General features: G+C 42.3%; 1 protein-coding gene across 1 annotated transcript; it reads right to left on the minus strand.

Moving 5' to 3' along the window:
- Window positions 1-3,206: 3,206 nt before the first annotated feature.
- Window positions 3,207-11,467, minus strand: CCNJ (cyclin J). Its single transcript, XM_032770262.2, has 6 exons — window positions 11,357-11,467; window positions 10,620-10,743; window positions 7,907-8,117; window positions 5,918-6,217; window positions 5,671-5,830; window positions 3,207-4,089 (listed from the first exon to the last, which is right to left on the minus strand). The coding sequence occupies exons 2-6, from the start codon at window positions 10,686-10,688 to the stop codon at window positions 3,678-3,680; spliced, it is 1,152 nt and encodes a 383-aa protein (XP_032626153.1). The 5' UTR covers window positions 10,689-10,743; window positions 11,357-11,467; the 3' UTR covers window positions 3,207-3,677.
- Window positions 11,468-18,068: the final 6,601 nt, after the last annotated feature.

An 18,068-nucleotide genomic window follows, 5' to 3' on the forward strand; every position in this document is an offset into this window, starting at 1 on the left:
GCTGCTATTTGTTTTAGTTATGTTAATTAGCATGGGTTTCTGTCAGCAGGATTCTATTTTATTGTAGCTGGAAGCATAAGTCCTTTTAGATTTACACAACTGAAGAGTAGAATGATTCAGTGATCAAAAACCAAGAATCTTTCCAGTTTGATAGTTTGTCAGTAATTGGTTTCCATCTGTATTATACTAAAAGCTATTTGTATTTGTACAATTAAAGGCCTTCTCTTGCAAGCACTTATGCCTGAGCATAACTTTAATCAGCTGAGTAGTCCTGTTGGCCTCAGAAATTCATGTGAGTAAAGTTACAGCTGTACATAGGTATCAACAGGAAAAAAACCACTGAAGTAGAGTGAAGCATAGCCTGTACTGTATGACCTGAGAAACTCAGATTCTGCTACAGTGATTTAATATTTGGGGTCCGGTGACTAATGGGGGTCTCATTTTAAATAAGTCCATATATGTACCCATTCTTTCTGTAACAGCAACTATAAGAAATTTCAAACAACACTTCTTCTTGTGCTGCCTGCCCCCCAGGTAAGCTCTAGCAGCAAGATTAACTATAGTTAAGGATCAAAAATTCCGGATTTCTCAGGGTTCTATTCACCCAAATCTATGCTGTTCCTCTTCCCATTCAATTCTGACTTTTTCCATACAGTTCTACTGTAGAAAGAATGAGTTGCCACTACGACTCATTAAAAAAAAAAAAAAGTCCTATTTCAGAACCAGTTTTTGTATTTCTTTCTCACATGCAGCTATGCACTGGATACAATATTCTGGCTTATGTTGTGAATTTTTTTTTTTTTTTTTTTTTTTTTAAAACCCTCCCTGCACAATTTCCTTCCTGTTTTGTTGTTATAAATAGACTTAGGAATACATGGACTCCTGCAAACAGGAGAACGGTGGATTAAACCCTCAAGTTCAAGAGCTGTGGTAGGAATGAAGTTACACATCTGTTAATTCAGGCATTTAAATAAAATAAAACAAACCAGACACAGACGATTTACTCAAAACTAGTTTTATTTTTTAAAAAATCCAAGTGCATAGCACTCATCTAGATTCCATTGTTGTGGATGTTTTGCATTTATGGATTTTTAATTATGCCATAAAATGCACATTCTGGTTCACTCAGTAAGACCTTGAAATAGTGTATTTACTGGACACTGGTAAAGCCCTTTTTCAGTAACACATTGAAATTGTTCACAGTGCACGCTTTCTCTATTTTCATTTATACTGTAATGTCAGACACTAAATAATAAATTAAAAAAAAAACAACAGAAAAAGCATGTAGTGGATCCTTTTACAGTTAAGCCTAATGCCTTAAAACACAATCAAAATACCCTACTATATGTAGACTTTGCAGTATTAACTAACTGAATAATCACCCCTATAATTCCAGTGTTAATTACCTAATTTTATATATAAAATACTTGAGATAGATTTACTAATATTTCAAAAGAATCTATACTGCTCCATCACAATTAAAGATGACATTTAGCCAAGATAGGCATTTTACAGACAAATTGCTACAGGCATCTGCTGTTATTTCAAGTCATGGTCCATCAGAATACTGTACATTCACATAAATGAGGTAGTTAGAGCACTGAAAACTTGGACTTAGTATTGTAATAAACTGAAATCTGAAGATGGAAGACAGTTTCCCTTTTGGATCTATTCCCCATCTCTCCAAACTTAAATGAAAAACAGTTCAGGCATTTTAGGAGGTAGGAAACTTGCTTGCCCCATCCCACCAAAAAAGAAATAATTTTGGGGGAGGGATGGAGGGGGGAAAAAAAAAAGGTGGTTCTTGAGGAGGTAAAAATAGTTGATATTGTGCTCACCTGGAAGTTTATTCTCTAGCATGAAGTAGAGAGGCTCAATTTCCCCTTACACCTTCTCCCAATCCTTCACTCCACCTCTTTCCCCAGGAAAAAAGGACAAATTTGAAACGTGTGTGTTAAAATAACTATAGACACAGAGGATTTCTTCTCCTCCATAATAAAGGATGGGTTCTTGCAACATATTATGGTTCAGCTCCAGGAACAGCCATCAGAACAAGTAGAAGTATCTTCCTCCACTACTGAATATTTTGGGATGGCCCCCTCTCCCAAGTTAATCTTCCATGTTAATACTGATGTCAAACACCCCTTCTTCCCCACTCCCAACATTCTTTGCAACATACAGTGTGCGTGAACTTCTACTGATCATATAGTAACAGAAGGTCTGGCCTCACATCTGCCATTTAACCATGCTTTTAAGTGCTGCCATTAGAAATTAAAAACAAAACAAACAAACATACATACATTTAAGCGAGTAGGGCGCTCTCCATCAATTCCCATTCCCGTACAAGATCAGGGGGAGAGTCAACTGCCTGATTTTGTAAACAAGGAACATCTTCATCCTCCGAGGCTGGATGAGTGAAATTTCTACTCAGGCCATCTGATTTGTGGGTAATATTGAAGCTCAGACAGCTGTGTAATAAGCATCCTGCCTGTGACCTAGCAATACACTTTTGTTCCAGCAGTGAGAATGCTGACATTGCTCTTCAGTGTGAGACTTCTGTGAAGCAGAAGAATGAACTGCCACAGCATTACCTGAGAATTTATTCCCCCTCCGTCCTGCACCAAGCCTGACATATGAAATACTGAATTTTTGTAAGCATTTAACGGTGCCTTTTCTGTGTAGAGAATTTATAGACTGAAAAACTAGAGGATATTTTGTATTGGTTGTGTTAATAAAATATATATAAAAAAAAACAACAACCACCACCACTATTACATGAGTTCTGGTACAGTATTAGTTCAGCTTAAACTACTACTACTCTGTAAATCATTTGATAACGAGAGTGTTGGGTGGCAGGGAGTAGTTAGGACTACACTTATACTTTATACACTTACAAATCCCTTTGGTACTCTGCACTGTAGATGCCCTGAAAGAAATACCACCCTAGATTACACCCAGTTAAGTGTACACACAAGCAGCACAGAGTCATTCTGAATAGATAATTCCCTGAGTTAGTGAGAAAGTGTTACATTTTTTTTCCCCCCTTTTGATTCGGATGTTTAGAGTAACATCTGGCCTGTGAGGCACAAGATTTAAAAACAACAACAACAACAACAAAAAAATCAGTTAACTCAAGTGCCTTAAATTGGACATACATTTTACATTGTAAGAGCATGAGCAAAAAAATGACAAGTAATTGCATTACTGATTTAGTCAGTGAAAGTTTGTTTCTCTCTACGTGGCCCCAGTGTTTCTGGGGAAGCCCACCATTGCTCAGTGGATTCTTATGTTTCAATTTACCAAAAGTAAATCTTATTCAGTACTATATGGAAGTATTGCATAAATACGGCCTCTTCAAAGTAATACTGTATATCTCCTTCATTAAAAGATATGCCTCTAGCCAGTCCACAGCCATTTTTCTCTTGACCTGTATTTCAAAGGTGGCTGTTAGAGCACACAGTGCACTGAAGCGTCAAAAGTATTAGCACATGACTGCCACGCACACATTCCTTTTTGAAAACATACTACATGCTCATTCTTTGGAGATTCTGTACTTGAGCTAATCGGTTGCCAATCCAGCGGTTTTCCTTCTGGAAAGAGTGCTACTTTTATTTAGAATGTTGCCCTCAAACTTATTTGAGGTTTGACAAAAATTAGGGTATCTAAATTTGTATTCATCACCTCTCAAAGCAGGGAGTAATACAAGGATACCGTCCATTGATCTGGTAACTCCGGTTGTACGAGACACTTATACATGGCTTCACTTCTATTGGAACTGCTAGTGACATACTAGCACCAGTCTGTATGTGACCTCGAGCCTGAACGCTGGATTGTAAGCCAGCAGGGCAAGTCTGCAGTGGGTAAGAGGACGTGTGACTAGTTGACACCATCTGCTGACAGTTTTGCTGTTGTGAGGTTTGATGGTGATACTGTAATGGAGCTTGATGCGCCTGGAGATACTGTGATACATGTTGTTGAACATGAGCCTGCTGTGGAGTTGGAGTCTGGGTGGGAAACGCACTGTGTTGGGCAGGCTGGGCATGTTGTCCTTTTTGCTTGTTTGCTTCTTTTACATCATTATCATGAGCACTACAATACAAAGAGAAAATAAGACTATTTTAGTCAACTTTATGTACAGTTTTAAGAGTATTCTAACCATAAAACTAACAGCCTTTAAATATCCAAAACTATTTTGAAAAGGCCATTTAAGAAGCGATTCGTATTCTTTAAAGATGTACACTGGGAAGTTTAAATGATTTTAACGGTTAGGGCCAACAACTTTTTAAAAGGCTACAATCTTAATAGAAGCATTTGCATTTAAGAGTTAATGAAAGTAGTCTGCTTGGATACAAAGAGGTCAGAGCAGTAACATTTGCTAGTACAACATTACAGTGACATCAGTGTGAGAGAATCTGAAAGTGACATTTTTGGTGGCTAACGTGCTCCTAGCAATGAATGATTGTATTGTGACCATCTCAACTTCTGAGTCATTGATACTACTGATCACGAGGGATTACTGGCTTGCTCATGGTGCCTTGCTGGAGTAACCCTGCAGTCGCTCTTCCCCTTCCTCTTAGGCCTTCCAGAAAGGTGTTGAGTACTTTCTTTCCCACCCCAATGGCATTCTTGGTGTCCTTGTTCTGCCACAAGCTTTGAGTCTGTAATGCCTCATGATTACTGTGTACAGTATGCAAGGGCATCAAGGCATATAGTTATGGGCTAGAGTAACACCTGCATGCACAGGACAGTTTCTCATCAAGTCTGGATTCAGATTTTTCTGTTCTTTATGTGCTAACCAAAGTTTGGATGTGGATGGGAGCAATTGTCAACAAGATGGAAGTGAGGCTGCTGGCCTAGGGATTCATCCAGAAGAATGGAATTGATTAATTGGGGATGTACTTTCATCCTTTTCTAGTATGGTTCAGTCTTGTGGTCCCATTGGATCCCTTGGCACATCTGATATGTAGATAACACTGGCCTGCAGTTTTTTCATTTATAAATAATGAGAAGGCAAGTTTCCTCCTCTTAGTTGTGGGCCCCTTCATAACTATCCACACTTTTCTAACATGCTCCACAGGGAGCCTGCTCTACTCAGAAAGTTCTAAATTCCAGAGGCTTAGGTAGACCTCCTGTGTGCTCAGTACAATTCACTGGATACCTATTAAATTCAATTCCCTAAAGCTCTATGCAGATTGGGAGCCAGTTATTTAAGGAATCTTCTTTCACAGGTTCATTTGGAACAGCTAAGATCTGCTACAGCACCCCAAAGGCACTCAGGTGAAAGTCCTCCCCTTGCTTCCCCATACTCCAATCTTTTGAACTTGTTACTTGACTGCCTGCTGCAGCTCAAGTTTGATGACTTTCAGATCATGCTGCATGTCTTTTTCCTTCTGTTGTGCTTTTGTCTGAGTATTTTATTTGCTGGGAGTAGGAGGGATGAAGGGAGTTAGGTCAGGTGAGGTTTTTTGAAAAGCAGAGAGGGACTGACTTTAGGTTGGCTTAATAAATATTGTATAGTATCTGGGTACTTTTGACATAGATGCTGCACAAACTCACTACTAAATAAACTATTGTTTTTGTAACTAGTTTTTTTAGTGTAAATGCCCTTGAAATATACCATGCTGTTACAGAGACAAAGCCTTTACAAATGAGAAGCCAGCATAAGCTTACATTAACAGTCGTTCAATACACGGAACCAGGAAGTCCCAGGAGTATGCAGTAAGACGATGCAGTCGAGTTGGCCATGTTGGAGAGAGACGTAGGATAATCCTTGAAGAAGCCACACATGCAGTAGCCACTAACGAAGGGGCATAATTTAAAAATGCATGATCTGGATAGACACAAAAATTGTTTAGATGAGTCAGACGCAATCTTATTTCTTAAATAATATTTGTATTAACTAAACCATGCAACACACCTTGCAGAGATACTTCCAGAAAGTAATCCGCATATTTTGCCATGTACAACTTGGTCTTCTCTAAGGAAACCATTGGCCAGCCATCGTGGAGATCTGTCTCATGGACGGCAATTGAAAGGTAGTATTCAATGAAGTGAGCAGCAGTTGGGAGGCACAAGTTCCACTGAAATGTTTCTAGCAACAACAGCTCCATGTGTAGCAAGTTCTGTTTTGTTAATACCAGATTCATGTTAGTCATACAACCCAAGCTGTTCAATTGTTCAAGCTTAGGGACACTGTCTTCCTTTTCTTCAAATTTACCTTGGGGCAGGGGAGAGGAAGAAAAATACAATTAGAAACATGAATACAACATAGCAGCAAATGCAGTTTGGTGTATCTATAACATTAGGGTATTTTTCAATGTGAACACTTGCTATACAATTGTTTTGCCATGTCAAATAGGCTCCTGCATGCAAAATTCAATGGGACGATTCTGCTGAGGAGAGGAGAGGCATACTGTCAAGGGTTAAGCTTCAGCAGATAGTTGCTATGTAACCTATAAGATATTACAGCAGTGTCACACTTCCTGTTGTCTCTTCATAGATTCTCTCACAAAAACAAGAGCCAGTTGCAAAGAGAGAATACTGATGATGGTATGGTGTAGCCTGTATTTCATAAATGACTTCTTGTTATTCATTAAGTTATCCTAAAACCTATCCTAGTAACTGCTGAAGTACCATTGAGACTAGCCTTAAAAAAAAAAAAAAAAAAAATAGTGCAAGAGTCCACCTTTAGTTTTTAGCTTTAAAGAAAAAAAGTCTTTCCCTGTTCAAAATGTAGTAGGAGGAATCAACTTGGTATAGAGGCTCTAATGATTTCAGTGTTTACAGGCACGTTTAAATTCAATAACGGACTTAAGCAGAAATTGAGCCCTTCGCTCTAAATCAAATGAGCTTCAGTAACATGTATCTGGAAATGCATATTGTCAGTTATGCAGACTTCCACAACTGACCCTCCTTTTAAGTTCATCAGTACTTAGATTGTAAGTCCCAGGGGACAGGGACCATCTTTTTGTTCTGTGTTTGTACAGTACCTAGCACAATGGGATCCTGCTCCACACTCGAACATCTAGGTGCTGCAGTAATATAAGTAACAGTAGTAGCTCCACCCTGGACTTTGCCTTGTCATACATGCATGTTTTAAGTCTAACGTGAAGTTATACATGTAAAAGCCCACCAATAATGGATGCAAGTGCCACATTTCTATGGAACTCACCACTGTTTTGCTATCCCAGTTTCACCCCACTTTCCTCCTTTCTTACACTCTTTCTACAGAAGGTGAAGTTATGTTCTTTCAGTAAATAAGGACTCTTCAGTAGCAGTGGGACTCAGTCCACCAAATTAATTCTTTTGGTTTTTCCAGTTGTGGAAGGTACCTGTTTACTCTAACCGTTTTGTTCGTATTTTAGTTCTCAGAAGAGGATATAAATCCAAAAGTGACATTCAAAATGTCTTTTCAGCACCTACAACAGAGGAGACTTTTCTCCTTTTTCTGTGTGTAATTTGGCAACTTGGGAGGTGGCAGGTGACTGCCTTTAAAAGAGGGCTCATTTTCTTGTAATTCCTTCTTAAATTTTATTTTAAAAACTTCAGTCAATTTATTTGTGATGTAAGCATAGATCTGTGATTGTAGCTTTTAGTGTCCTTCCCAAACCCCCAGAATTTGAAGGTCCTGAGAGAGGCCCGCACATTGGACCAAATTCCACTGTGCTAATCTTTTATATATAATTTTCCTTCTAAATCTACTTGATCACCTCAGAATGATCCTTTAGTTGGTACAAGAAACTAAGTCAGTTAAATTAGTGCTAAGTATCAGAGGGGTAGCCGTGTTAGTCTGGATCCGTAAAAAGCAACAGAAAGTCCTGTGGCACCTTACAGACTAACAGACATATTGGAACATAAGCTTTTGTGGGTGAATACCCACTTCGTCAGATTAGTGCATAATACTTACTTGCTAAAAGTAAACAGGAAAGAGCAACCACATGTAGCTGCTGAATGGATATATCATAGCGGTCCATGAAGAGGTCCAGCAGATAGACAGCAAGATGTCGCGCAGCAGGACAGAGTCTGAAACGATTGCTCACAATGGCAATCAGGTCTGCAAAATATCTTCTCAGATTTAACTGGGGAGACTGGCCTTTGTAGGAGGGAAGCTTCAGCTCCTAGATAGAGAGCAGCATATAGTTGTAGTACAACCACTATTATTTTTATGCAAATATACTTGTGAAAAATACATAAGAAAATTGACTGGGTTAATACATAAAGAAATTTTCAAAGCAGGTTTTAGGAAGCACAGTCATGATTTTGCTATTTATTTTCACAGAGTGGAACTGTTCTCTTGCTGAGGATACCTATTTATTATCTTATGACACCTATATAAGGTGTGTCTAGATCAGGGGTCAGCAGCCTTTCAGAAGTGGTGTGCTGAGTCTTTATTTATTCACTCTAATTTAAGGTTTCACGTGCCAGCAATATATTAGCATTTTTAGAAGATCTCTCTCTATAAAAGTCTATAATATATAACTAACCTGTTGTTGTATGTAAAGTAAATAAGGTTTTTAAAATACTTAAGAAGCTTCATTAAAATTAGATTAAAATGCAGAGCCCCCTGGACTGGTGGCCAGGACCCAGACAGTGTGAGTGCCACTGAAAATCAGCATGTGTGCCGCCTTTGGCGCACGTGCCATAGGTTGCCTACCCCGATCTAGATTCTACAGAACAATTATTTAAAATAGAACACTCTTATAAAGCTCACTTGGCCTCAAACTTAGAAACAAACAAGCCAAACAAGGTTTGACTGAACATAATGACGGACTGACAAAGAAAAACCCTTGTGGCATGGTCCGACTACAAAAAAATTCAGATTCTGAAAGGCTGAATGTTCCAAGGACAAGAGCCTTAACTGCTAGCACGGTGTTCTGCATTGTGGAAGACAGAATTCCAGGCAACTGCAGCCAAACAACACAGCTGATCTTCACTATCACAAATGAACAGAGAGAAAGAGCTACACTCTGGAACTCAGATTTGACATGGTTTGGGATTATAATGCTTAGTGTAACAACATTTCCCAGCAGGGGGCCTATTTTGAGACACCAGCTTAGAGCTGAGATAACTGGAAAGTTTACAGATCCATAGACTTTCAGGCAAGAATGGACCATTATGATCCTTTAATCTAACCTCCTGCATATCACGAGTGTAAGGTAAATTCAAGACAAAATCCTATGATTATCTTTAAAATAACCACCTCTTTTAAATAGCTTCAAACTGTAAGATTATTAAAGTTGTCAGAAGTTATTTACTTTCCTTCGCAATTGGAATCTGTTGTACTTGTTATTTCTTGTACATGGGCCCAGTAACGTGCATTGCTTAAGTGATCTGGCCATCAAGAAAGTTAATGCAATCACCAAAACTGCTTAGTCACATTTTTACTAGGTTAAATGATTGTTACCCTATTTACAACAGTCTAGGGATAAGGTAAGCCTTATTATCAAGAAGCAATATCCACAAACATGGACATGAGTCAGCTCAGAGCTAAGAGGAGTTTCAAAACAGAATTGCCCTAAAATTTATTATTGTTAATGCACCCACTTATAGAGCACTCTTCTACATAGTAGCTCATTTTTTTAAAATACAATTTAAATTTAGATCTATTAATACTTCCAAAAAAAGGGCCAAACGCACCATGACCAAAGGGCAGAGGTAGAGGAATAGCTGTGTAAATACTCAGGATTCAGTACAGATAATCAGGACAGTATATACATTACAGATCTCAGCAGTTCAGTTGTTACCACATATTCTGCTGGAGCTGTCTTTTTCCGTGAAGTTTTCAATTAACCTGACTTTAAACTAGCGTGTTTATTCTCCTTTTATACAGCAGATTTAGAAATAATGACTGTTATAAATAGATCTACAACCAAATTTAGCACTGACATAGTAATTTTGCTGGAGGTTACCATACTTTTTACCCAGGGAGGGTACCTGAAAAATTAGGGTCCAGCCTTCTTAATAAGGTGGGGAAACTTTCTGCCAAGACCTGTAGCACTAGCTTCCCTCTGATAGCCTTTTAACAACTACTCCTCCTCCCCCCTTGCCTGCAAGGAGCCAACCAGCTTCACTATCACATGTTAATCAATGCCTTTATGTACTGAGAGGCCTGAAACGCAGTGCAAGCAAGTGCTGCAGCTCGTGTCAATTTACTTTACCTAACTTTAATGCCCGTGGGAAAACAGGCAAACTCTTGCAGCTGAGGAGCCCAAAGCATCTTGCAAAAACCCAGTGAATGAATCCATCCTTCCAACCCCACAGGAGGATCTTAGCCCATGTTGCAGATGGAGAAGCTAGTTTTAAGATTTCAGGACATATGAATTTAAAAGGCCCACAAACAGGATCCCCCCCGGCGGCTAAATCCTCTAAGAACCTAGCGATACAGGCTTGAGACAAAAGGAACAGTAAGTCGCCTTGCCCTTTGACCTGTCCGGGGCACTGCCCCCTCACTCCCTTCTAGGGACTGTCTGGCAGGAGAGGGGGACGGGCTCATTCAGGAAGGGAAGAGCTGAGCCTTCTACCCTGCTCAGCCCCCTGCCCGCGCAGCCCGGAGGCTGCAGCCGAGTAAGGGGCCCGGCTCCCTCTGCCGCAAAGTCCCCGCAGAGCCCTGCTCAAGGTACCTTGTAGCGAAGCGCTTGGTGGATGTCGGCAGCCAGCTGTCCTTTCCACCACTGCCTCTCCAGCTCCATGGGACGGGACGGCAGAGAGTCACAGCGGCACACGGCGAAAGGCAACAGCCGAAGCCTGCGCAAAGGGGGAGGAAGCGGCGCCCGCTCAGTCCAGCCGCAGAGCCCAGTTTAATTCTCGTCCACCTCCCCCCCGCTTAGCCCCTCTTCATTTGCACCCAATTAAAAGCAGCCAGTTACTCCTCTCCCCCCAGCGCACGCTCGGCTCTCTCGCCCTTCCCCCGGGGAGGCACCGGCAGCCCCGCTCCCCCGCCACAGCTGATAGCCGTGCACGTTGCGAGGAGGGCGGGGGGAGCTGAGTGCGGAGACCCCGGGGCACTGCTTAGTGAGGCGCAGCATCGTGTCCCCCCGGATCCCGGCTGGGCTCCGCTCCAGCCTCGCACTGGAGCTGCTCCCCCTTTTCCATCGACGCCGCCTGTATAGGGCACAGGCTCCCCCGGGCGGGTGCACGGCTCCGGGGCAGCCTCATTTCCCGGCACTGCCCGGAGAAAACCCAGCAGCGGAGAGAGCGGAGGGGACGGTAGCAGAGGAGGCGCTGAGCAGTTTGCTGGTGCAGCCGGGGTCCCGGCAGCAGCAGCTGGCTCCCACCACAACAAAGGGCTTGGCATGCAACCTCCGCCGGCTGCTCCGGCAGGAACTTCCCCACAACTCCCAGCGCAGCCGCCTCTTACCCCGAGCAGCAGCCCCGCTCACAGCCCCGGCGGCAGGAGAGCCACAGGCATGTCCCCGGGCATCTCACCGGAGCGCTTCCCTGGAGCTCAGCGCTGCCACAGGGCTGAGCAGCTCCCCTCGCCCATTGTTAAAGGGCTAAGCAAGCAAGTGTGTATACAAAGCCAGGGAGCAGGCACATGCCGCTGGGCCTCTGCCAATCTACTTTCGTTTTACATCGGGGTCTGGCCCAAGAGCTCCAATCACGGCCCGGCATTCACAGGCGCATAAGCTTTCCACTCTACTGCCACATGCAAGCAGCCTTTGGACCCCTTGAGCTGCCGTAGCCGCCCAGACTGAAAGATTTGGGGGGGAGGAAGCGTGGGAAGAGGAAAGCAGTGGGACGCGGCTTTGCCCAGCCTGCTTTTCCTTTTCCAGCCGCGTAGGGGCTGCTAGTGTCTCCCTCTGTGCCTACACGCTGCCTTTGTGCTGCATATAAGTCACGTATGTCTGTCTACAAGTACGCACCCGAGTGTCCATAGCGTCAGAAAGAGTTGCAAAGGGAAGATGAAGGGGGGAAACGATAAGCCTGTGTGTTTTTCTTGGCATGAGAGTAATCTGCAGATTGCGATGTCTCTGCATGCAGTGTGGTGCAAAAGAGAAGGTAGGATCAGGTTTCAGGAGAAGCGCCCCGAGGACCTTGCGCTTTAAACTGAAGGAATTCTGAGTTGGCTGGAAAATGCTGGGATTCAGCTTCAGAAACACTGCAGTTCCAACTCCTTAAAACACGTTTTTGTTTAATTGTCGCCTACATTTGTTTTATCATTTCACCTGAAAACCTAAGAATCACCCATTTGATCCAAGGCTTACAACTGAAATACCATACAAAATGACTTGTATGCCAGAAACGTGAATAAAGAGAGACTTAAACTTGTGATGTGTCACGCACAGCTGTGTGGATAGAAATAATTACTTTACTTTGAGAAGAGTAGTTTTTTGAAAGGTAGATGGTAATGCAAACAATGCAAGTGAGAATAGATGCTACCCATTATGCACTAAAGCCTTTGTATCAGAAAAACCAAAGAAGATACAGAAGATGATAGTATGCAATTGTTCATTTTCGAGCCGGGCTCTCACGAGCCACTGGGGCAGACTGGGAGACACGTTTGGGGAGAAGGGGCTATGCTGAAATCACTTATCCATGTCTTTTTCACCAGACCTAGAGATGCAGCCCCTTGGCTCTCCTGGTGTCTGATCAAAGAAGAGGCTTGGATGAGAGTGGGTGGTTAAGACTCATCCCAACAAGGCTGGATGTGGTGTACTGCCCTTTTGCTAAAGCATCTCATGATCCAGGGATTCTGGGGTGACCATACGTCCCATTTTGGCCAGGACAGTCTCTCTTTTAAGCCCTGTCTCTGCCATCCCGACTTTTTTGGCAAAAGTAGGCAGTTGTCCTGTGTGCTCTTGCCAACTTGATCAGTTGGCAAGAGCAAATGGAGCAAATTTTTTGACAAAAGTGTGGTGTGGTGCAGAGAAAAGTGTGGGGGGAATCGCTCCTCGGGGGGGGGGGAGAAAGGGCTCATGCAGGGGGATAAGAGGAGTTCCAGTGACCCCAGCATCCGGGGGGGCAGGCAGGGTTTGAGTGAGACCTTAGCCTCATGTGATGGTGGGAGAAGGGGGCTCAGGCAAGCGGCTTGGGCCAGCCCTGTGCAGTGAGGGGAAGGTTTGAATCAGTCCTGTGCAGTATCCCATTTTCCCTTTGGGAAATATGGTCACCCTATTTAGACCTTGGTTTGATTCTGAATTCTCATTAAGCAGAGGAGTTCCAAGAATGCTTTCTTCTATAATTGGAGGGTTTTTTCCTTGTATTAACCATGGTCTTCCATGGTTTTTTGGAACTTGGACTGCTATAATGCACTTTCTTTTCACCTGTTTATTTACTTCTGTTACTGTTTATTTTGGATAGCACTAGAACCGGGGATAATTCAATGAAATTAAAAGGCAAAACATTTCTCACATGATTTTATTGCAAGTTGCTCAATATTTGGTGTTTGACCTAAGGCCCCAGCTCCTGCAGACCTATGTTTAGGTGAGAATCTCTTTTTTTTTTTCTTTTTTTTTTTCATGTAAGTTTCTAGCCTTCATGGATATTGAGAAAATCTGGAAAACCTAAAGGCTCAACAACAAGAAAGCAAACAAAAAAAAATCAAAAATATAAAAAATTTTAAAATCTCAGTTTTGAAGACAATCTTGTGATTTGATAGTAGTTAGATACTTGAATGTTTCAGTTTCTTGCACCTTCCTCTAAAACACACAATATTTGTCACTTTTGGAAACAGATACTGGACTTGATGGATCATTGATCTAATTTGGTATGGCATTTTAGACATGGGAGAACATGCTATATCTATTTACATTCAGAAGTTTTTCACTGCAATCATATGGGCTAGAAATGTATTTTATAAAATGGAAATTTGTGTTTTGGATAATCTGAATCTATCATGCAGGCTAAAGAGAGACGTCAATCAGACCAGTACTCTGGCTTCCCTTAGCTAATATATTCTGGTTAATTGTTGTTTTTACTTTTTACTTTTACAATTATTAGGAAGAAAAAATGCTCCCAACTCTGTTGTTCTATATAAAAGATGTTAGTAACCTTTTTTTTTTTTTTTTTAACTTTTTCCATATACATTTAGGTATTTTTATTATACAGATATTGCAGAAAAGTACTTGTTTTTTCTGTAGAGAAAGTTCAAATCAGAAACACAGTTCAAGGGAACTTGTTTATTTTGAATCATAGCCATCTTCCCCAACCATGAAATTATTGGTTTATTCAGTTTTTTTCAAGTCTTCATTAAATTGTATCACTGGAAGATAGATACCATAATTCACATTAACCGTTTATGTATGGAATATTCATTCCTAGTAAGTACTGCACAGAATTAGTTGCCTATTTAAATATAAAGAAAGAGACAAGCTCTTTCTGTGTAATATTAGTGGCAAGAGTTTTGATACAATGTAATTCACCTTAAAACTAGCAGCTTTTCCAAATTCTTCAGTTTCCTGTGTTAATTCTAACAGATACTTATTGGTTAGATAACATTAATAAACACTGTTCAGATGCAAAGCCAATTTATAGGGAGAATTTTATGTAGCAGCAAAATACGTACTCCTGCAAAACGTTGTTGCAGAATATAGAAGCACACTGGATTTAGAAGCAGACAAGATACTCTTATTACAAAACTTGAGGAAGTTCACTACTTTTTGTCTATTTCTGTTTGTCTTTGGGCCAGGGATGGTTTTTATTCTGTGTTTGTAAATGGCTAGTAAAACAGATCTTCAATCCTGAGTGAGGCCTCAATGCAAATAATGCATACCTTAATAATGATAATTAATAATGAGCACCCTCAACTTCTAGTGAAGACCAGACTTCGGAGTTTTGAATCCAGAATGACCAGTGTTGAATACAAGAGTCTGATCTTGTGAGATGCTGAACACTTGAAGTCCTTTTGACCTGTGTTGAGCACCTTCTTCTGTGAATGCCTTCATTCGGTCTTGAAGGGTGCTTATCATCTCTCACTAGGCACACAGCACTTGTAGGACTGGACTTCATGCTACTAGGCTTTTAGGCAGAATACACTTTAACCTTCAAATAAACTCACAAAATTCTGCCAACAAGCGAAACATCTGATGATGTTTCCATTCTTTCAAGCAGACAGTGGTTCACTCTCAGATGAATGCACAGCCTTGATGCTGATGAGTCTTGTGCTCTCATGTGGAGTTCCAGGCTGGGGCCTAATCACTCTCTCCTGATTTCATTATCCTTTTCTCCCTATGTATGGCAGCCTCGTAGAAGGAGAAGGGCCCACTGAGACTGGAGATCCATGACACCTACCCACATGTGAAGAAGTTGCTCCTTGGTGCACTCCCTGGGAAGCCCAGCTGCCATGGTTGCACATTCCAAATCTCATGTTGAGGAGCTAATGCTAGTCTGACTACAATAAAGACTGGCAATTTGCACAGCTTTTAGGCCCCCTTCCAAGGCAAATATGCTGCACAGAGAAACTGTTACCTGGTTCCACCTCCAGCTAGTTATGGTCCCACATGAATGTATGGAGGACCAACTGCCTGATGTTCATCCAGGTGATAGAGGGAGGGCATAGGGAGTTCCATAGGTTCAGGAAGAGCAAGAAGCAGTGTTACCGACTCTCACAATTTTATCATGAGTCTTGTGATATTTGGTGTTTTTCTTGAAGTCCCAGCTGGCAGTGTCAGGAATGTGCATGAGAATCTCAGGTTTCATTTAAAATAAAAAAGCAATTTTCTAGCTAATGGTTTAAGAGAAAACATGATGTAAGTGCACCCTAAAAGTTCAGAAACCAAGAGGTAAAGAAAAAGATCCCAAATTTCATTATTGTTTTTAAAAACTCATTATTTTAAGCAAATCTCATTATTTCGGTGAGCCTTATTCATGTACACTTGAGGTTGACAGTACTGGAGAAGCCTCACCTCCAGCTCACATTCTCACATATTAGCTTCCCACCCTGGGATAAGAGGATAGGAGCACCCAATCCTTGGGTTGCAAAAAAGGCATACAACAGGAAAAAAAGACTCAGCTCTTAGAACTACTTGTCAGTTCTTGTATGCTGTGAAATATATAAGGACCAGGCAGAAAGTTTGTAATAGTAATTTACACACTAAGGGCTTGTCTACGCTGGCATGCTAAATTGGTGCTGTTGTGTTCAATGCAGTGGCATCGATTTAACTGGTCTGGTGAAGACGCAATAAGTCAATGGCAGACCGCTCTCCTCTCGACTTCAATACTCCACCTCCCTGAGAGGCAGAAAGTAAGTCAGCAGAAGAGTGTCTCTGACCAACATAGTGTGGTTTAGACACCGTGTTAGGTCAATGTAAGCTACGTCACAGGGGTGATTTTTTCACATCCTCAGAGCAGCGTAACTTACATCGATTTAAGTGGCAGTATAAATCAGGCCAATAGTCTGCAGACCTGCAGGTTGAATGAATTGACTTCAGTCATTTCTAAAAAGTTATTATATAACAAGTATTTGTGTTTCTGATCTTGCAGTAGGCATTCTGCACCTGTTTGATACTTAAACTATCTTTTCCTAGACATTTTTTCCATCAGCAGTTTGTTGTCAGTAATTACTACTTGCTACAGAAATCATCTACCAGATACTCCTGAGGGAATTCTGCGCCACTGCTCATGCACAGTATTTATGTCCCCCGCAGATTTCTTTGCTTCCTCACAGAAAAATGACTTTCTGATGGGGAAATGAGTGGTCATGCAGCCCTTCCCAGCAGTATGTTTTGGGTGCCCAGGGCAGCTGACAGAGAGGTAAATTACTATGGGGCAGAAGGCATGACTGGGAAAGACCTGGCTGGTGGCTCCTACCCTGCACTGGGCTCAGCTGCTAGTCCCAGCTGGGCTGGGGAAAACGGGACTTCCTCTTTCCCTGCATGGCATCCAGGGCCGGGTCAGACCCACTCTTGGATTTCTCCCCTGGCTGCAGAAAACTCTGTAAATTCCTCCTGCTCCCACCCTACCCCCCACTTCCTGCACCTATCTCTCCTCAGCTGCAGAGGGAGTGATCCGTGTACAAGGAGCTGATCCCTTGTCTGCCCAACCCTTGTGCATCTAGACTCCCTCATATTCAGACCCTTCTGCCAAACCTTACCCACCACACTCAGAACCCCCCTTACCGAGCCCCATTCCTCCTGCACCTGGACACCCCGATGAACCATCTGCACCCAGATCTCTATCCCACCAAGCCTCAACCAGCTGCACTTGGATCCCCACCACACTGAGCCCCACTCCTGCAGCATCTGGACCCCCTCCACTCTGCCCTCCTCCCACTGATCTCTATCTCCCCCACATCCAGATCCCACCCCTGCTGAGCCCCAACCATATTCATCTAGACTCCCCTGCAGAGTCCCATTACCATGGCACCCAGAACCCCGCAACAAGCCCCTGTGCATCAAGATTCCTCCACACTCAGATCCCCCACTGAGCCACCTGCACCCAGATTGCCCCACACAGAATCCCCTCAACCCACATCTTGATCCCCCCCACACTAAGCCCCTCCACACTTGGATCCTGCCTTGCTGAGCCTGCCTGCCCACATCTGGTAAACCTGGCACAGATGGGCAAGGCCCTGGGGTGTTTCTAGGGCAGGCCTGGCCCTTGCGCTGTGTCAACGTTGGGTGCAGCCTCACCATGGAGTCTGTGTCCCGGGGAAAGCTGCACAGTGATCTCCCACCTCTGTGCAGCCAGTGGCTTGTGCTCCCCAATGCCATACTGGAGCCTCCATATTTATTTGACAAAATTTGCAGAATTTTAAAATATTGTGCACAGAATTTTTATTTTTTTTTTGTGCCGAATTTTTAAGTTTTTGGTGCAAAATGCCCTCAGGAACAATACTTAGCACTTTATAACGCTTTACCTCTTCAAATAGCTGGTCAAAATTCAGTTAGTTACTGAGAATGCAAAATCTAGAATGACATATGGTGAAAAGCCATGAAGAAGTGATGTGGATACAGCTTACTTTAAGAGGAACATATTGTAATTCATCATCTTAATACATGCTCAGGCATGATTTACTCTTTAAAAATGAAACCATGTTTGTTTGTTTTTTGGGGTTTTTTTGCATAACCAGCGTGATGATTCCTTGGCTAGGCCTGTAGAGGACTGATCCTGGATACACTTAGGACTTATCT

Source organism: Chelonoidis abingdonii, chromosome 15 (genome assembly GCF_003597395.2).
Source record: "Chelonoidis abingdonii isolate Lonesome George chromosome 15, CheloAbing_2.0, whole genome shotgun sequence".
Lineage (NCBI taxonomy): Eukaryota > Metazoa > Chordata > Testudines > Testudinidae > Chelonoidis > Chelonoidis abingdonii.